Genomic DNA, 14639 nt, shown 5'->3' with positions numbered 1-14639 from the left:
AATTGATTTCCTTACTCCACCCCCGACAAGGGGATTAGCACTGAAATCAGCCTTGCCTGGTCGAATTTGGGGAACTGTGGACGCAATTAGATGGTATTGGCCTCCGGGAGCTATCCTGGCATGCTCCATTGTGACCGCTCTGGACAGCACTCTCAACTCAGATGCACTAGCCAGGTAGACAGGAAAAGGCCCGCAAACTTTTGAATTTCTATTTCCTGTTTGGCCAGCGTGGCAAGCTGCAGGTGAGTGCAGAGCTCATCAGCAGAGGTGACCATGATGGAGTCCCAGAATCACAAAAGAGCTCCAGCATGGATCGAACGGGAGGTACGGGATCTGATCGCTGTATGGGGAGTGGAATCCGTGCTATCAGAATTCCGTTCCAGGTTTCAAAATGCCAAAACATTTGTCAAAGTCTCCCAGGACATGAAGGACAGAGGCCATAACAGGGACCCGAAGCAGTGTCGCGTGAAACTTAAGGAGCTGAGGCAAGCCTACCAGAAAACCAGAGAAGTGAACGGCCGCACCAAGTCAGAGCCCAAAATATGCCACTTCTATGATGAGCTGCATGCCATTTTAGTGGGGTCAACTACCACTACACAGCTGTGTTTGACTCCTTCAATGGAGATGGAGGCAACATGGAAGCAGATTTTGGGGACGAGGAAGATGATGATGAAGTTCTAGATAGCTCACAGCAAGCCAGCAGAGAAACCGGTTTTTCCGACAGCCAGGAACTGTTTCTCACCCTGGACCTGGAGCCAGTACCCCCCGCACCCACCCAAGGCTGCCTCCCAGACCTGCCAGGCAGAGAAAGGACCTCTGGTGAGTATACCTTTTAAAATAGTATACATGGTTTAATAGCAAGCATGTTTAATGATTAATTTGCCCTGGCATTTGCAGCTCTCCTGGATATACTCCCAAAGCCTTTGCAAAAGGTTTCTGGGGAGGGCAGCTTTATTCCATCCACCATGGTAGGACACTTCACCACTCCATGTCAGTAGCACATACTCAGGAATCATTGTAGAACAAAGCATCGCAGTGTATGTTTGTTGTCATTCAAACAACATCCGTTCTTTGTCTCTGTGTTATCCTCAGGAGAGTGATATCATTCATGGTCACCTGGTTAAAATAGGGTGCTTTTCTTAAGGGGACATTCAGAGGTGCCCGTTCCTGCTGGGCTGTTTGCCTGTGGCTGAAAAGAAATATTCCCTGCTGTTAACCACGGTGAGGGGGGAGAGGTAAGGGGCTAGCCACGTGCTGAGGGGAGGCAAAATGCGACCTTGGAACAAAAGCACATGTGCTATGTATGTAATGTTAACAGCAAGGTTTACTGTGCAAGAGTGTACCCATTGTTCTATAAAATGTCTTTTTAAATACCACTGTCCCTTTAATTTTTTTCTCTCCACCAGCTCCATGTGTTTCAAGAATCACAGGATCTTCTCCTTCCCAGAGGCTAGTGAAGATTAGAAGGCGAAAAATGCATCACACTCGCGATGAAATGCTCTCTGAGCTCATGCTGTCCTCCCACGCTGACAGAGCACAGACTAATGCATGGAGGCAGACAATGTCAGAGTGCAGGAAAGTACAAAATGACCGGGAGGAGAGGGCTGAAGCTGAAAGGTGGCGGCAGCATGATGAGAGGAGGCAGGATTCAATGCTGAGGCTGCTGGAGGATCAAACTAATATTCTCCAGCATATGGTTGAGCTGCAGGAAAGGCAGCTGGAGCAGACTGCCACTACAGCCCCTGTGTAACCAACCGCCCTCTCCCCACGTTCCATAGCCTCCTCACCCAGATGCCCAAGAACGCGGGGGGGGGGCCTCCAGCCACTCCACCCCAGAGGATTGCCCAAGCAACAGAAGGCTGGCATTCAATGAGTTTTAAAGTGCTATGTGGCCTTGTCCTTCCCTCCTCCACCAGCCCTCCCGGGCTACCTTGGATGTTATCCCCCTATTAGTGTGATGAATTAATAAAAAATGCATGAATGTGGAGCAACAATGACTTTATTGCCTCTGCAAACGGTGATCGAAGGGAGGAGGGGAGGGTAGTTAGCTTACAGGAAATAGAGTGAACCAAGGGGTGGGGGATTTCATCAAGGAGAAACAAACAGAACTTTCACACCATAGCCTGGCCAGTCATGAAACTGGTTTTCAAAGCTTCTCTGATGCGTACGGTGCCTTCCTTTGCTCTTCTAACCACCCTGGTGTCTGGCTGCACGTAACCAGCGGCCAAGCGATTTGCCTCAACTTCCCACCCCGCCATAAATGTCTTCCCCCTTACTCTCACAGATATTGTGGCACACGCAGCAAGCAATAATAACAGTGGGAATATTGGTTTTGCTGAGGTCTAACCAAGTCAGTAAACTGCGCCAGCGCACTTTTAAAGATTCAAATGCGCATTCTACCACCATTCTGCACTTTCTGAGCCTGTAGTTGAACAGCTCCTGACTACTGTCCAGGCTGCCTGTGTATGGCTTCATGAGCCATGGCATTAAGGGGTAGGCTGAGTCCCCAAAGATAACTATAGGCATTTCAACATGCCCAACAGTTATTTTCTGTCTAGGAAGAAAGTCCCTTCCTGCAGCTTTTGAAACAGACCAGAGTTCCTGAAGATGCGAGCGTCATGTACCTTTTCCAGCCATCCCACGTTGATGTTGATGAAACATCTCTTGTGATCCACCAGTGCTTGCAGCACTATTGAAAAGTACCCCTTGCGGTTTATGTACTCGCTGGCTTGGTGCTCCGGTGCCAAGATAGGGATATGGGTTCCGTCTATGGCCCCACCACAGTTAGGGAATCCTATTGCAGGAAAGCCATCCACTATGACCTGCACATTTCCCAGGGTCACTACCCTTGATATCAGCAGAACTTTGATTGCGTTGGCTACTTGCATCACAGCAGCCCCCACAGTAGATTTGCCCACTCCAAATTGATTCCTGACTGACCGGGAGCTGTCTGGCGTTGCAAGCTTCCACAGGGCTGTTGCCATTCACTTCTCAACTGTAAGGGCTGCTCTCATCTTGGTATTCATGCGCTTCAGGGCAGAGGAAAGCAAGTCACGAAGTTCCATGAAAGTGCCCTTATGCATGCAAAAGTTTTGCAGCAACTAGGAATCGTCCCAGACCTGCAACACTATGCAGTCCCACCAGTCTGTGCTTGTTTCCCAGGCCCAGAATCGGCATTCCACCACATGAACCTGCCCCATTAGCACCATGATGCCCGCATTAGCAGGGCCCGTGCTTTGAGAGAAGTCTGTGTCCATGTCCTCATCACTCTCGTCATCGCGCTGACGTCGCCTACTCGCCCGGTTTCACTTTGCCAGGTTCTGGTCTGCATATACTGCTGGATAATGCCTGTGGTGTTTAATGTGCTCCTAATTGCCAAAGTGATCTGAGCGGAGCTCCATGCTTGCCATGGTATGGCAACTGCACAGAAAAAAGGCTTGGAATGATTGTCTGCTGTTGCTCTGGTGGAGGGAGGGGTGACTGATGACATGGCTTGTAGGGAATTAAAATCAACAAAGGGGGTGGCTTTGCATTAAGGAGAAACAAAAACAACTGTCGCACAGAATGGCCCCCTCAAGGATTGAACTCAAAACCCTGGGTTTAGCAGGCCAATGCTCAACCCACTTAGCTATCCCTTCCTCTAGTATTTCAGGTAGGACTGAATCTCCATTAAAGTTTTCAAGGTGCCCCTGACAGACCTTACCAAAACGATTGTCAGCCCTTGATTTCACAGAGGGAGGGAGGGAGGGAGGGGAGAGCGAATGAATACAAAACAAATCTGGTCTATTTCTTGTTTTGATCCACTCCATCTATCTTTTACATCTTTGGCTGGCAGCAGACAGTGCAGTTGGACTGCAAGCCATCCACATCTCCTGGCTTGCTCGGCAGAAGATGGTACAATAGGACTGCTTGCAGGACTAAAGAGAATGACCTGATCGAGTCACTCCTAATTTAGTCCCTGCTCCCATGTCTGCCCAGGCATTCCTGATCGACCTTACCGAGGTGGCCAGGAGCACCTCGGACATGATGAGGATGGTTTTTAGGCCTATTGCACCATCTGCTGCCACAAGGCAATGGGTTGCTGCTACTGTGTAGCAATGCAGTACCGCATCTGCCAGCACCCAGGAGACCTATGGTGACAGTGAGCTGAGCGGGCTCCATGCTTGCCGTGGTATAGCGTCTGCACAGGTAACTCAGGGAAAAAGGTGCGAAACGATTGTCTGCCATAGTTTTCACAGAGGAAGGGAGGGAGGGTGGGCCTGATGACATGTACCCAGAACCACCTGCGACAATGTTTTTTGTCCTATCAGGCATTGGGATCTCAACTCAGAATTCCAATGGGCAGTGGAGACTGTGGGAATTGTGGGATAGCTACCCACAGTGCAACGGTCCGGAAGTCAATGTTAGCCTCAGTACTGTGGAAGCACTCCGCCGAGTTAATGCACTTAGAGCATTTTGTGTGGGGACACACACAATCAACTATATAAAAACGATTTCTAAAAAAACAACTTCTATAAATTCGACCTAATTTTGTAGTGTTGACATACCCTCATTGAGCTGACCATACTAATCATGTAGATAAGCAAAATAGCAATGATTGATTGGAAGAGATTGCAAAGTTCTATAAAGGATTACAATAGCAGTATCCTATCTAGTTTCAGAAAAAAATTGGTATGAATGAATTCTAATTTTCTCATCTAATGAGTATTGAATATTTGAAGGCAATTATATTCTGTTAATCCTAATTATTTTGTTTTGGGGTTTTTTAGATTATTAAATCCAAAATCCTCCTGTTCCATCAAAAAAGCACATAGGAATCCAAATATACTTCTACTTAAGTCAACAGGAGCAGGATTGGAGCCACAATTGTGCCTTTTATTAGTTTTATTGGTTTCCAAGAAGTTAAAACAAAAAAAAATCTTTAAATACATTTTTAAAAACAATGAAGTGTTTATATAAGACTGTATAGATCAGTACTGAACTCCAATTAGTGTCAAGAGTTTCTTTTCTTTCCCTATCAGACAGAGCACATGTTGCTTACTGACCATGGAGCAAAGCTTTTTGCCAAGGCCATGGGTGTTCCTGAGATTCCAGGGGAGAAACTTATAACGGAAAGATCCAGGGAGAGATGGAGCAAGAACCTTGAGCCAGATTCTAACCCTCAGGAGTTTAAAAAGTAGGTACTGCACAAAAAATGTTACACTTTAACGCCTCTCATACACTCAATTTGTGGTGTCAGTAAGTGCTCTCCTTAACTAGCAACCATGCAGACTCGCTATGGGATCTGAAAGTAGTTCCGTAGGCTTAATTCTGCCCTGACATATACATGTGCTTCCACATGGTTTTCAAATTATGCCCTCCATGATATATGAGCAACCTTCAGTAGGCTTGCTCAAGTGTAATTGAAGAAATTTGGGAAACAATCCTGTTGATGCTGAAGAAGGAAGAAAATCCAGCTAATGCTCACTTAGCAGCATGGGCCCTCCACCACTGGCAGGTGGCAAAAAAAATATTTCAAATGAAGTTAGCAGATAGTCCTGAACAAAAACACTGAGCAGATCTGGTGAGCAAGGAAGTGCTATCTATATAGAGTCACTCTCCAAAGGAGAGCTGTGGTTTAAATAAGGCACTGTCTCCACTGCTAAACCAACAGCTAGACCCTGGCAGAACATACATATCTGTCCCTAAGTCTGCATAGCCAACATAGACTGGGATTTGTTTTAAACTGGATCAAACAATTAATTTCTCATCTACCAAATTTTGGCTAATAGTTCCCCTCTTCAGGGGTTGGCAGTGGTACTTGGTCACTGAGAAAACAAGCAGACCAGAAAGCGTGGTGGCTAAAAATGCACTGCTAAAATAACCTAAAAACCAAGTTCTGGGTGGGATGAAGGAGAAAAACTAAGCCATTAGCAGAGAGAGAGGGTAGGAGACAGCAGCAGAATGAAGGACATTTGAAAGAAAGAAACTTTTTATAATAAAATAGGGGGCAGGGGAAAAAACAGTAGAGCGAATAACCAGCTATCAAAATGATTGATCTTTTCAGTGAGGAGTGGGGTTTAATAATACTAACTGTTTGAGCTTCAATCTTGTGACAGTGGAAGGGGGCAAAAACTCTTTAATAGAAAGACCATGTATTATGTGTTGTTTCTTAGCTATTTTATTAAGTAGTACAGTAGTATGACACAAAGTACATCTCAGAGGTCAGCCAAGCTCATGCTGTAGACAAGGTGAGGATATATTCTTAATGAATTACAACAATGCAACAGCATGGACTTTCAGCTACTAGTTAAGGGTAACAGACCATGAATCCTAGTGAGGCTTCCACCTGGTGATCTTCTAAATCGAAAGACCTCTCAACCATTCTTGTAGCTGTTTTACTCACTTCGCACTGACTCAGACTTCAGAGTGGTGTAGGTGGTCACTATGTATGCTGGTTGTGTTGCTTTAGGTCTCGGGGGTTGTGCTGGGAGATGTGTTGATTTGAGGGGTGTGCACTGCACTAAGGGGCTGTGTATGTATTTGGGATTAAGTATGCTGGTTGTGTTGGGTGGGTGGTTTGGAAGGACTGTGGCAGCGGGGCCAAGTAATCCACCATCAGTGGCATCTCCCTCATACAACCAATGCAACTGTTGTATGTAAATTAGCTCTAGAGTAAGGGTGGATGAATGGTTGTTACCTCCAATATTACAGTGGTCTAGGACTCTTGACATGGCATAGATACATGTCTTACTGTAGCCTGTACACCACATGGGTGTAATTTGTAAAGGCTAAAGGGCTGAAAACATACAAACAGGATGGTAACAGACTTCAAAACTCAATGATGATTCAACATGGTGATATTCTAAATGAGTTCTCAGCCCTGCTTGTAGCTGTTTCTATCACTTCACACTAACTCAGACATTTTAGGCTTTAGAGCAATGGTGAACAACCTGTGGCCCATGGACTGCATGCAGCCCGTCAGGGTAATGCGCTGGCGGGCCATGAGGCAGTTTGTTTACGATGACTGTCCACAGGCATTGCTGCCTGCAGCTCGGAGTGGCTGTGGTTCGCCATTCCCGGCCAATGGAAGCTGCAGGAAGCGACGCGGGCTGGCCAGTCTCTGGGGATGGGAAGAGATGCAGGGCATTTTTAGGACCACTGCTATTTCTTTATTCATTTATCTTTCTGAATGTATCATCACTAGGCTTTAGAGCTCTCATCCAATTGGAACAGTGGAGGCAGTTCCCACTTTTGAGTTTCTATTTCCAGCTAATTCAGAGCTTCAGTAGGTCCCATCTGAAAAATTATCTTCACAGGAAGGCTAGGAATCTTTTTTTATTCTTTCCAGATGAAAGCTTTCATACTGTATCATATACATTTATCATGGGGAGATCAAATAAATAGATCAAAGAGGCCAAGGGTTTGACATCTGTGCTATCAATTCTAAGGTTGATACTTTGTCAGAATTGTTACATATTGCTTGTTATCTGAAATGGATAGTGGTTTTTCATAATGAAACTCACTACATTAAAAAAAACAAATAAACAATTATATGAAAATTAAGTGATTCTGACATGAGGCTAGATTAAAGTTAATGACATTCATTGTAGACTTCTGTTTTAATCTCACATTTGGAAAAGCTACCTGCAGAATGGACACAACATGCTTTGGCAAGTATTCTTAACCCTGCCTAATTCTGTGAAATACTGTTCTTGGCAGAGACCCTGGAACAGTTGGTGCTGTTGCTATAGACAATGAAGGAAACGTAGCTTGTGCAACATCCACTGGGGGACTCACTAATAAACTGGTTGGCCGAGTCGGTGATTCAGCATGCATAGGTACGGGTAAATGAAATCAGTTAACCCTCACATTTTTGATGATTGAAATGAATCATTGACACTAGCTGATCTAGAATTGAGGCTTAAATTTAAACATACTAAAAAAGTCAGTTTATCGTTTTAACGACTGCTCCTTCCACACAGCCAGAAGGCTGCAGGTGGGAGTAGATGTTTTGTACTTAATGTCCAGCTTTCTGGTAGGTCTGAACAAACAGAAATAGGAGACACTCCCCCTTTTTCTGGAAACAGTATGGTCTGAGGTTTCCCTATCATATCCCTTCCCTTTATACTGTGATACTCTTGTAGAAAAACCAAGAATTCTTCTGCTATATTCCCTTGCAACACAGACAAAATTGCAACCTGTTCCCCTCTAAGGTTCTATTAGTTGCTCAGATGGTGTTTAATCCAGATGTCTCCCAAAGAAAAGGGTCAAAACTAATGTGAAAAATTAACCAAATGCACCAGATTCTTCTCTCATTTATACCATTGTTTATCAGGTGGAAGTCCAATTGCAGTCATTGGAGTTTCATTAGAGCAATGAGAATTTGACTAGAAGTCTCTAACATGACTGGTAACTTAGTCACTCTTATTTAAAGCTTTGATTCTCTCAGTAAGTTCCTGTTCATAAAGAGCCATGGAAAGCATGGCGGTGGGGAACAGAATAGAATGTTGTAAGAGTTGTCACATCCATAAATAGACTCTGTTTATCTTTCTCCAGTGAGTTCCTCTAATGGGACAGGCTTGTATTTGGTGATTCCTTCATAGGCCTTCCATGGAACCGGAAAATGGAAAAGCAATATTTTTAGAAAAACATGTTCCAAACTTGAACAGCACTCCTGCTGGCAGCAGCTGATTAGTAGACTCAGAGCCACCATTGCCTTACATCAAGAATTGCTGAGCTTGCAAGCAATTATGGTGCTCACTGACTATTTTCAGCATGGTTTGCAACTTGAGCATACACTGAACCAGCATGGTCCTCTGCTCACTCTAAATTGCCTTTTCCTTAACCTTTGTCTCATCCAAATTGTAGCAGCATGGCAAAAGCAGTGCCTCCTTGTGCACCTTTCAGACATGTTGATGCAGCTGTAGGTCTTCTGGGCTTTGGAGGTGAGAGGCAGGAAAGGAGGCTGTCTACCTCTGACCTACCAGCTAGTTGTACCTTCAATCTTCTCCTCCTCTGGGGTGGGTGGAGGGGCTCAGCCCCAAAAAGTTCCAAAACAAAAAGCAAACCCAACTCAATCATTGGCTGTCCCCCTGTCTTCCCTTCGGGCACCCCAAAGTCCTTCCCTTTGGGCTTGTCTCCCACAGTCTCTTACTTGCTCCTGGGATCTAACTGCTCCTCCCAGTGGCTGCTCCAGCTAGCCGGCCCACCCTTCCTTCTGTAACTTTGCAGGCAGAGCTCCCTTCAGGCAGAGAACTGTCTTCCTTCCTGACTAGCCTTTCAACTGAGCCAGGCTCTCCTATTATTCCCCCTCCAGGCTTGGTATTGGCTACAGTTATAGCAAAGTGGCTCTCCTTAACCATGCTGGTGTGGGTCTTCTCTGCCCCGTCACATAGATCTTCAGGGCCCCTGCATTTTGGAGCTAGTGTTAGAAGAAAAAAAAGGAAGCCGAGCACCATTCGGTGCAATACTAACTAGCTTTTTTCTTCCTAGTAATAGACAAGATAGTCACTTCTCAGATACCCCAAGGAACAGAACTCTTGTAACTATCCAACACTCCTATTACGCACGCAGGGTTCTTGCGGGGTTGCAGAATAGAACATGGCAACATTCTCAATGCATAGAGAGGGAAGTTGAGTGTCCCTTTTTGGGTGGGAAGGAGGAAAACCTTTCACTCTCTGCTGCTCCCCATCCTAAACTCCATGCTAACTGTAGTAATCCTATCCTATGCACCTTCAAAAGCCCTTGGCAAATAACGACCTTAGCAGATACAGTGGAGAAGACCAGCATAGAGAAGGGGAAGGGAGAGAATGGTAGGGAAGGGAGCCAGTGAATAAGGGGGCACGGAATGAAGTAGTGGTGATGATGGGAAGGGGGGTCAGCAGCATAAGAGTATTCTGCTTCTCCTGAGGACCTCAGGCTCATCACTCTATGCTGTGTAGGAGGTGCATCGGGCCCATCCCCCCACAAGTCTTTGGACACTAGCTGGAGACTGATCTGCCTTAATTGTCTCAATGGGATTCCTCAAAACACACCTGCATTCACAAAGAGCCTTATTAGGCTTGGCAGATGTTAAAGCCTAAATAGGATTGCAGGAGGGGGAGAGATTTTGGTTGACCCCTGAACATCTTACGGCCTCTACCAGTCTTCTAATGCTTGGCAAGGGTGATGTACTTACCCACATGAAGTCATTCTCCTGTCTCTCCCCTGTGGTCTGCATGAATAAGGCACCAAATTTGTGGCCCTCAAAGGGCCTGTAGGAGTTTCCTGTTCAAAAATATTGTCTACTAGAACTCTTTTCTCTCCAAGAGCATCATCGGTGTGTGGCCTTTTTAAGGTTCGTTGTTCACGGGGAGGCACAACATTAATAAGAAGGAGCATGCTTGAAACCATGTCTCTTCTGAATGCAAGATTTTTCTACTGGTTTGGTTTTTGGTTTTTTTTTAATTCAAAGAATTATAAAAGTATAAGCAACTAATAATTTGACTTTGTTTTCCATGGCTCCTGACATTGTAATTATTAATTGCACCATTCATGAGCCCTAGATTGACTTTAAAAAGAACAGTACAGTGAGTGGTTGTTGTAGGTGAGAGTTGGGATATCAGGTGGCTGTAGGACCTTAACTTTGGTGCTGGTTCTAGTGACCCACAGAGAGGCACAAACACCTGTTGCTTAAATGATGGCACCTGGGGTATCCTCTGATATCAGCAGGTTTGCTGCACTCCTGAGTCAGTGCAGCCTTTTGACTTGGAAACGTCTCTCCTGTTTGAGCTTTTCTCCCATGATCTGTCACAATGGAATCTTAGTGCTGCTACCTGGCTGGCTCTTACCACCTCTCTGCTGCCCATTGGTCAGCACATTCCTGCAGTGCACCTCCTTAGCCATTCAGTCATCAGTGCAAGTCCAGCTGCCTCACATCTTCCACTTCTGGCTTCCTATTTTCCCACCATCACCCTGCCTGCCTTTCCACCTTGTCTTCCCTGCATGCCTCTCCTCCATCTATCTGCTACTGATCTGGCTACTATTAATGTTCACTGCTTCCTATTCCAACATCAGACTCCCCACTATTTCTCCTTCCCCATTATCTTTCCAATAACTCGGCAACCAACCTCTTCCAGCTGTGATTGACTTCTCACACTGTTGTTGAAACTTTGAGGAAGAAATCAGAGACAAAGATCTCAAATATGAACTTTCAGTTTTTTGTCCCTAGAAGCAAACAGGACCTCCAGAACTTTAGAAATTGGCCTGTGGTTTGAAATCATGCATTGCTTGTAAATCTCTTTTGCCCTAAAGCTTTAGTGGCATACTTTTTCTTTGAGCAGGAAGTGGAGGCTATGCTGATAACCATGTTGGTGCCACCTCTACCACAGGACATGGAGAAAGCATGATGAAAGTGGTCCTAGCCCGACTTATTCTCTATCATATGGAACAAGGTACAATCTAAACTTTCTAGTAAGATGAAGGGAAAGTAAGACTGGAACTAACTGTATGTATGTATGTAAATTATACTCTTAGCAATGCAGTTGCTGCCCTCTTCCCACGCCCCCCCCCCCCCCAAAAAAAGGTTTCCCGGCCATTTATGGTTGGATTATCTCAAAACACACACAAAACAGCAGGACTAAAAGTGAAAACCAAATAAATTCCAGCTGTGTTCTTTGAATATCAAGTAGTGGGATATTTTTGTTCCATCATGTTTTAGATACAGCATTGTAAAATATTGTTATTCATATACATTATTTTATGTTTAACTGAAGCTTTCTTTACAATTTTAAGTAATTTCATGAGCAGAGAATTGGAAAAATGCAAATGTAAGCAAGTATTAGTTTAAAAAAAAAAAAGGACAAATAAAGGAAAGTGCAAAACTTCCATAACACAAGAAGCTTAGAGACTCAGAGGCTATAACAATTCATAGAATTGAATTGCTTGTAGCAACAGAAATGTTACAAACTTTTTCTCTCTGTTCAAAAAGGAATTAATATGACTGCATTTTAGTTTTGTATTGGAAAGTATTAAACTGTATGTTAAGTAGACTAGGTGCATATATGGTAAACAGCTGGCATGGAGTGTCTCATCTGACTGAAACACAATCTAACTGTGGATGACTCTTTAAGCTTTACCTTCATCAGTTAGGATGTCATCCAAACCCTTGATTATATTACAGCCTGTAAACAGTTAGACAACATACTTGTACTGCATACAGTTACAGAACCGTGAATGTAGACAGCACAGCTATTTTTAGAAAGCTACGGTTTGCAAGTATTAAAGAGCAATAACTTTTGAGACTCTTACTGGAATCTGAACTACAGTAAACCATTTTTCATTTACATTCCTATTCGTAAGAGAAACGTGAAACAAGAAGGCAAGTAGCAGCTGAGAAGTTTTCTGTAACTGCTACATGTTTTTTGGTCCCAACATATGCTATTCATGGTTCATTCTTAGCAGAGCCAAGAGAAATTATCAGTGTAAAATATAATACTCCATGCAGATTATTCCTCAAAGCCCTAACATGCCACAGCCACCTCACTGTCCTGTTTCACTGGAGTTCATTCCTTTCATAAATGGCCTTCCAGTCTTAAATTTACCATAAAGAATTGATCCAGGTTCTTTTCTCACATATCCTGGTTTACATTGGAGTAACTCCATTGTTTTCAATGGCGTTACACCTGATTTACACCAGCCTGAGAGAAGAATCTCACTAAAACCCTTTTTAAACACTTCTAAATTTCTTAGTGTGTAGGATAAAACCATTGTTAGCTTGCCACTACTCAGCCTTCCCTGAAATATTGAGGAGCAACCCATCTTTCAGGCAAAGACCCCAGCAAATGAGCAATTCCTCAGCATTTCAAGAGAGGGCCAAAACTCAGTCCTATAGTTATTGCTACTTTGAGCCCTTGAGCTGCCAACAGAAGCAGAATATTTAAGAACTGTAAAATAAGCCTGCACGCACACTTAGGGAAAAATTTTCAAAAGCGCCTAAGTGACTTAAGAGCCTACATGTAATTGAAAGTCACAGTGTGATATAGGCTCCTAAATGCTTAATTTATTTTTGAAAATAGGATTTAGACTCCTAAAAATAGGAAACAAGTGACTTAGAATACCAGTGTTGCATATAATGCATCCATGAAGTGTTAAGAATGGCTGGCCTCTTCCTTAAAATCTTTCATTTGGGGAGAGTCTTATTTCTGTTTCCTCAATATTTGAAGGAATGTTTTGAGCAGTGTGTTTAATTAGTTTCCTCCATTTTGCTGGGTGGCAAGTATTGCAGGTTCACGTAAATTCTTCTTGTCATGTATAATCTGTGACTTGTTTGGAAAAAATATTTTAACAGCTATTGGAATTTCTGCCTTATGGTGGCAGCTGTTGCCTTGGTGAAAAGTCACAGGGTGAAATCCTGATGCTGTTGAAGTCAGTGGCAAAACTCCCATTGATTTAGTAGTCAGGATTTTATCACAGTAAATGGATTCCTATCTTGCAGTGGCAAAGATTGTGAATAGTTTCTATTCTGTTTTTTTCACAGAAAGTTTGAAGGAGGGCTAATGCATATAGTCAGTAGTCACACACACGGACATGGACACAAACAATGTAACACCACAGCTGCTTTAGTTTACAGTATTAAGACCAGCACTATGGCATTTCTGGAGACAAATGAAAGGTTACAGCTTGTGAACAACTATTAACAGACTTCTGCATAGGACAAAATGTTCTTCAATTTGTTTATAAAGTGTTCCAATTAATAGGGATTGAGTGTGGTAAAGGATCTTGGCTGTTGGTGTCATTAGTGCGTAGTCCGGTAACAATATGAAAGCTGACAAGCAGATCCTGCCTGACAGTGGCTGCACCCACAGTAGCATCAGCGTCCACATTACCAAAATTAATCACAAACAGAGTTCACACTCTGAGCTCCTCAGGGTTCATTGGTCTAACTTTGTAGGGGTTCCCGCAGTGCATTCTCTCTTAGGGACACTTGGCTGGCTGGTTCTTGCTCACGTGCTCAGGGTCTAACTGATCGCCATATATGGGGTTGGGAAGGAATTTTCACCCAAGTCAGATAGGCAGTGACCTGGGGTGGGGGTTGCTTTTCTCTGCAGCCTGGGGGTGTAGGTCACTTGCCAGGATTATCTGGATATATCTCAATAATTTCTCTGCCATTGTGAGGGGCCTCAGGCATGGTGCACTTCAGTCCTTCCTATTCTCTGCCTGTGGCTCGTAATAGTCTAATCTCCTGCGGGCTTGATACTTTGGTCTACTTTTGATTGTTGGGTTTTGTGTGGGTGCTGGGGAGGTTGGTGGCCTGTTATATACAGAAGGTCAGACTAGATGATCTAATGGTCCCTCCTGACCTTAAACTCTCACTCTGTGAATTATTGTGTGTTTTCAAGACATATAAGAAAGAAATTCCCTGGCAGACCGCTGCTAGTGGCACGTTTGCCAACAGTGACCACCACCACCACCCTTCAAAAATGTCCCATTATGTGTCACTGAACTACAAAGTTCACCAGTTACGCTAAATCAAAAAAGACTAAAACCTCAGAATAATGGGAAGATACATAAATCCTGTCTCTGCTAGAAGCTATTTGCAGTTGTTCACTTTCCTTCCATAAATGAAGCTTTTTCTAGCCATTGCACTTGTAACTTCTTGGGCATTCAGTAAAGGAAAG

At 44.0% G+C, this 14639-nt stretch overlaps 1 protein-coding gene across 3 annotated transcripts in view; it reads left to right on the top strand.

Annotated features, from left to right (window-relative positions):
- ASRGL1 (asparaginase and isoaspartyl peptidase 1) overlaps nucleotides 1-14639 on the top strand; it is a 38483-nt gene that overhangs the window by 18687 nt on the left and 5157 nt on the right. For all 3 annotated transcript variants that reach the window (XM_038395985.2, XM_043510455.1, XM_038395986.2), the window contains exons 4-6: nucleotides 5022-5176; nucleotides 7702-7820; nucleotides 11304-11414. In XM_038395985.2, coding sequence (XP_038251913.1) covers nucleotides 5022-5176; nucleotides 7702-7820; nucleotides 11304-11414 — 385 coding nt within the window. The remainder of the gene's footprint in view (nucleotides 1-5021; nucleotides 5177-7701; nucleotides 7821-11303; nucleotides 11415-14639) is intronic.

This window comes from Dermochelys coriacea, chromosome 3 (genome assembly GCF_009764565.3).
Source record: "Dermochelys coriacea isolate rDerCor1 chromosome 3, rDerCor1.pri.v4, whole genome shotgun sequence".
NCBI classification, from domain to species: domain Eukaryota; kingdom Metazoa; phylum Chordata; order Testudines; family Dermochelyidae; genus Dermochelys; species Dermochelys coriacea.
This window is presented reverse-complemented; position numbering and strand designations above follow the sequence as displayed.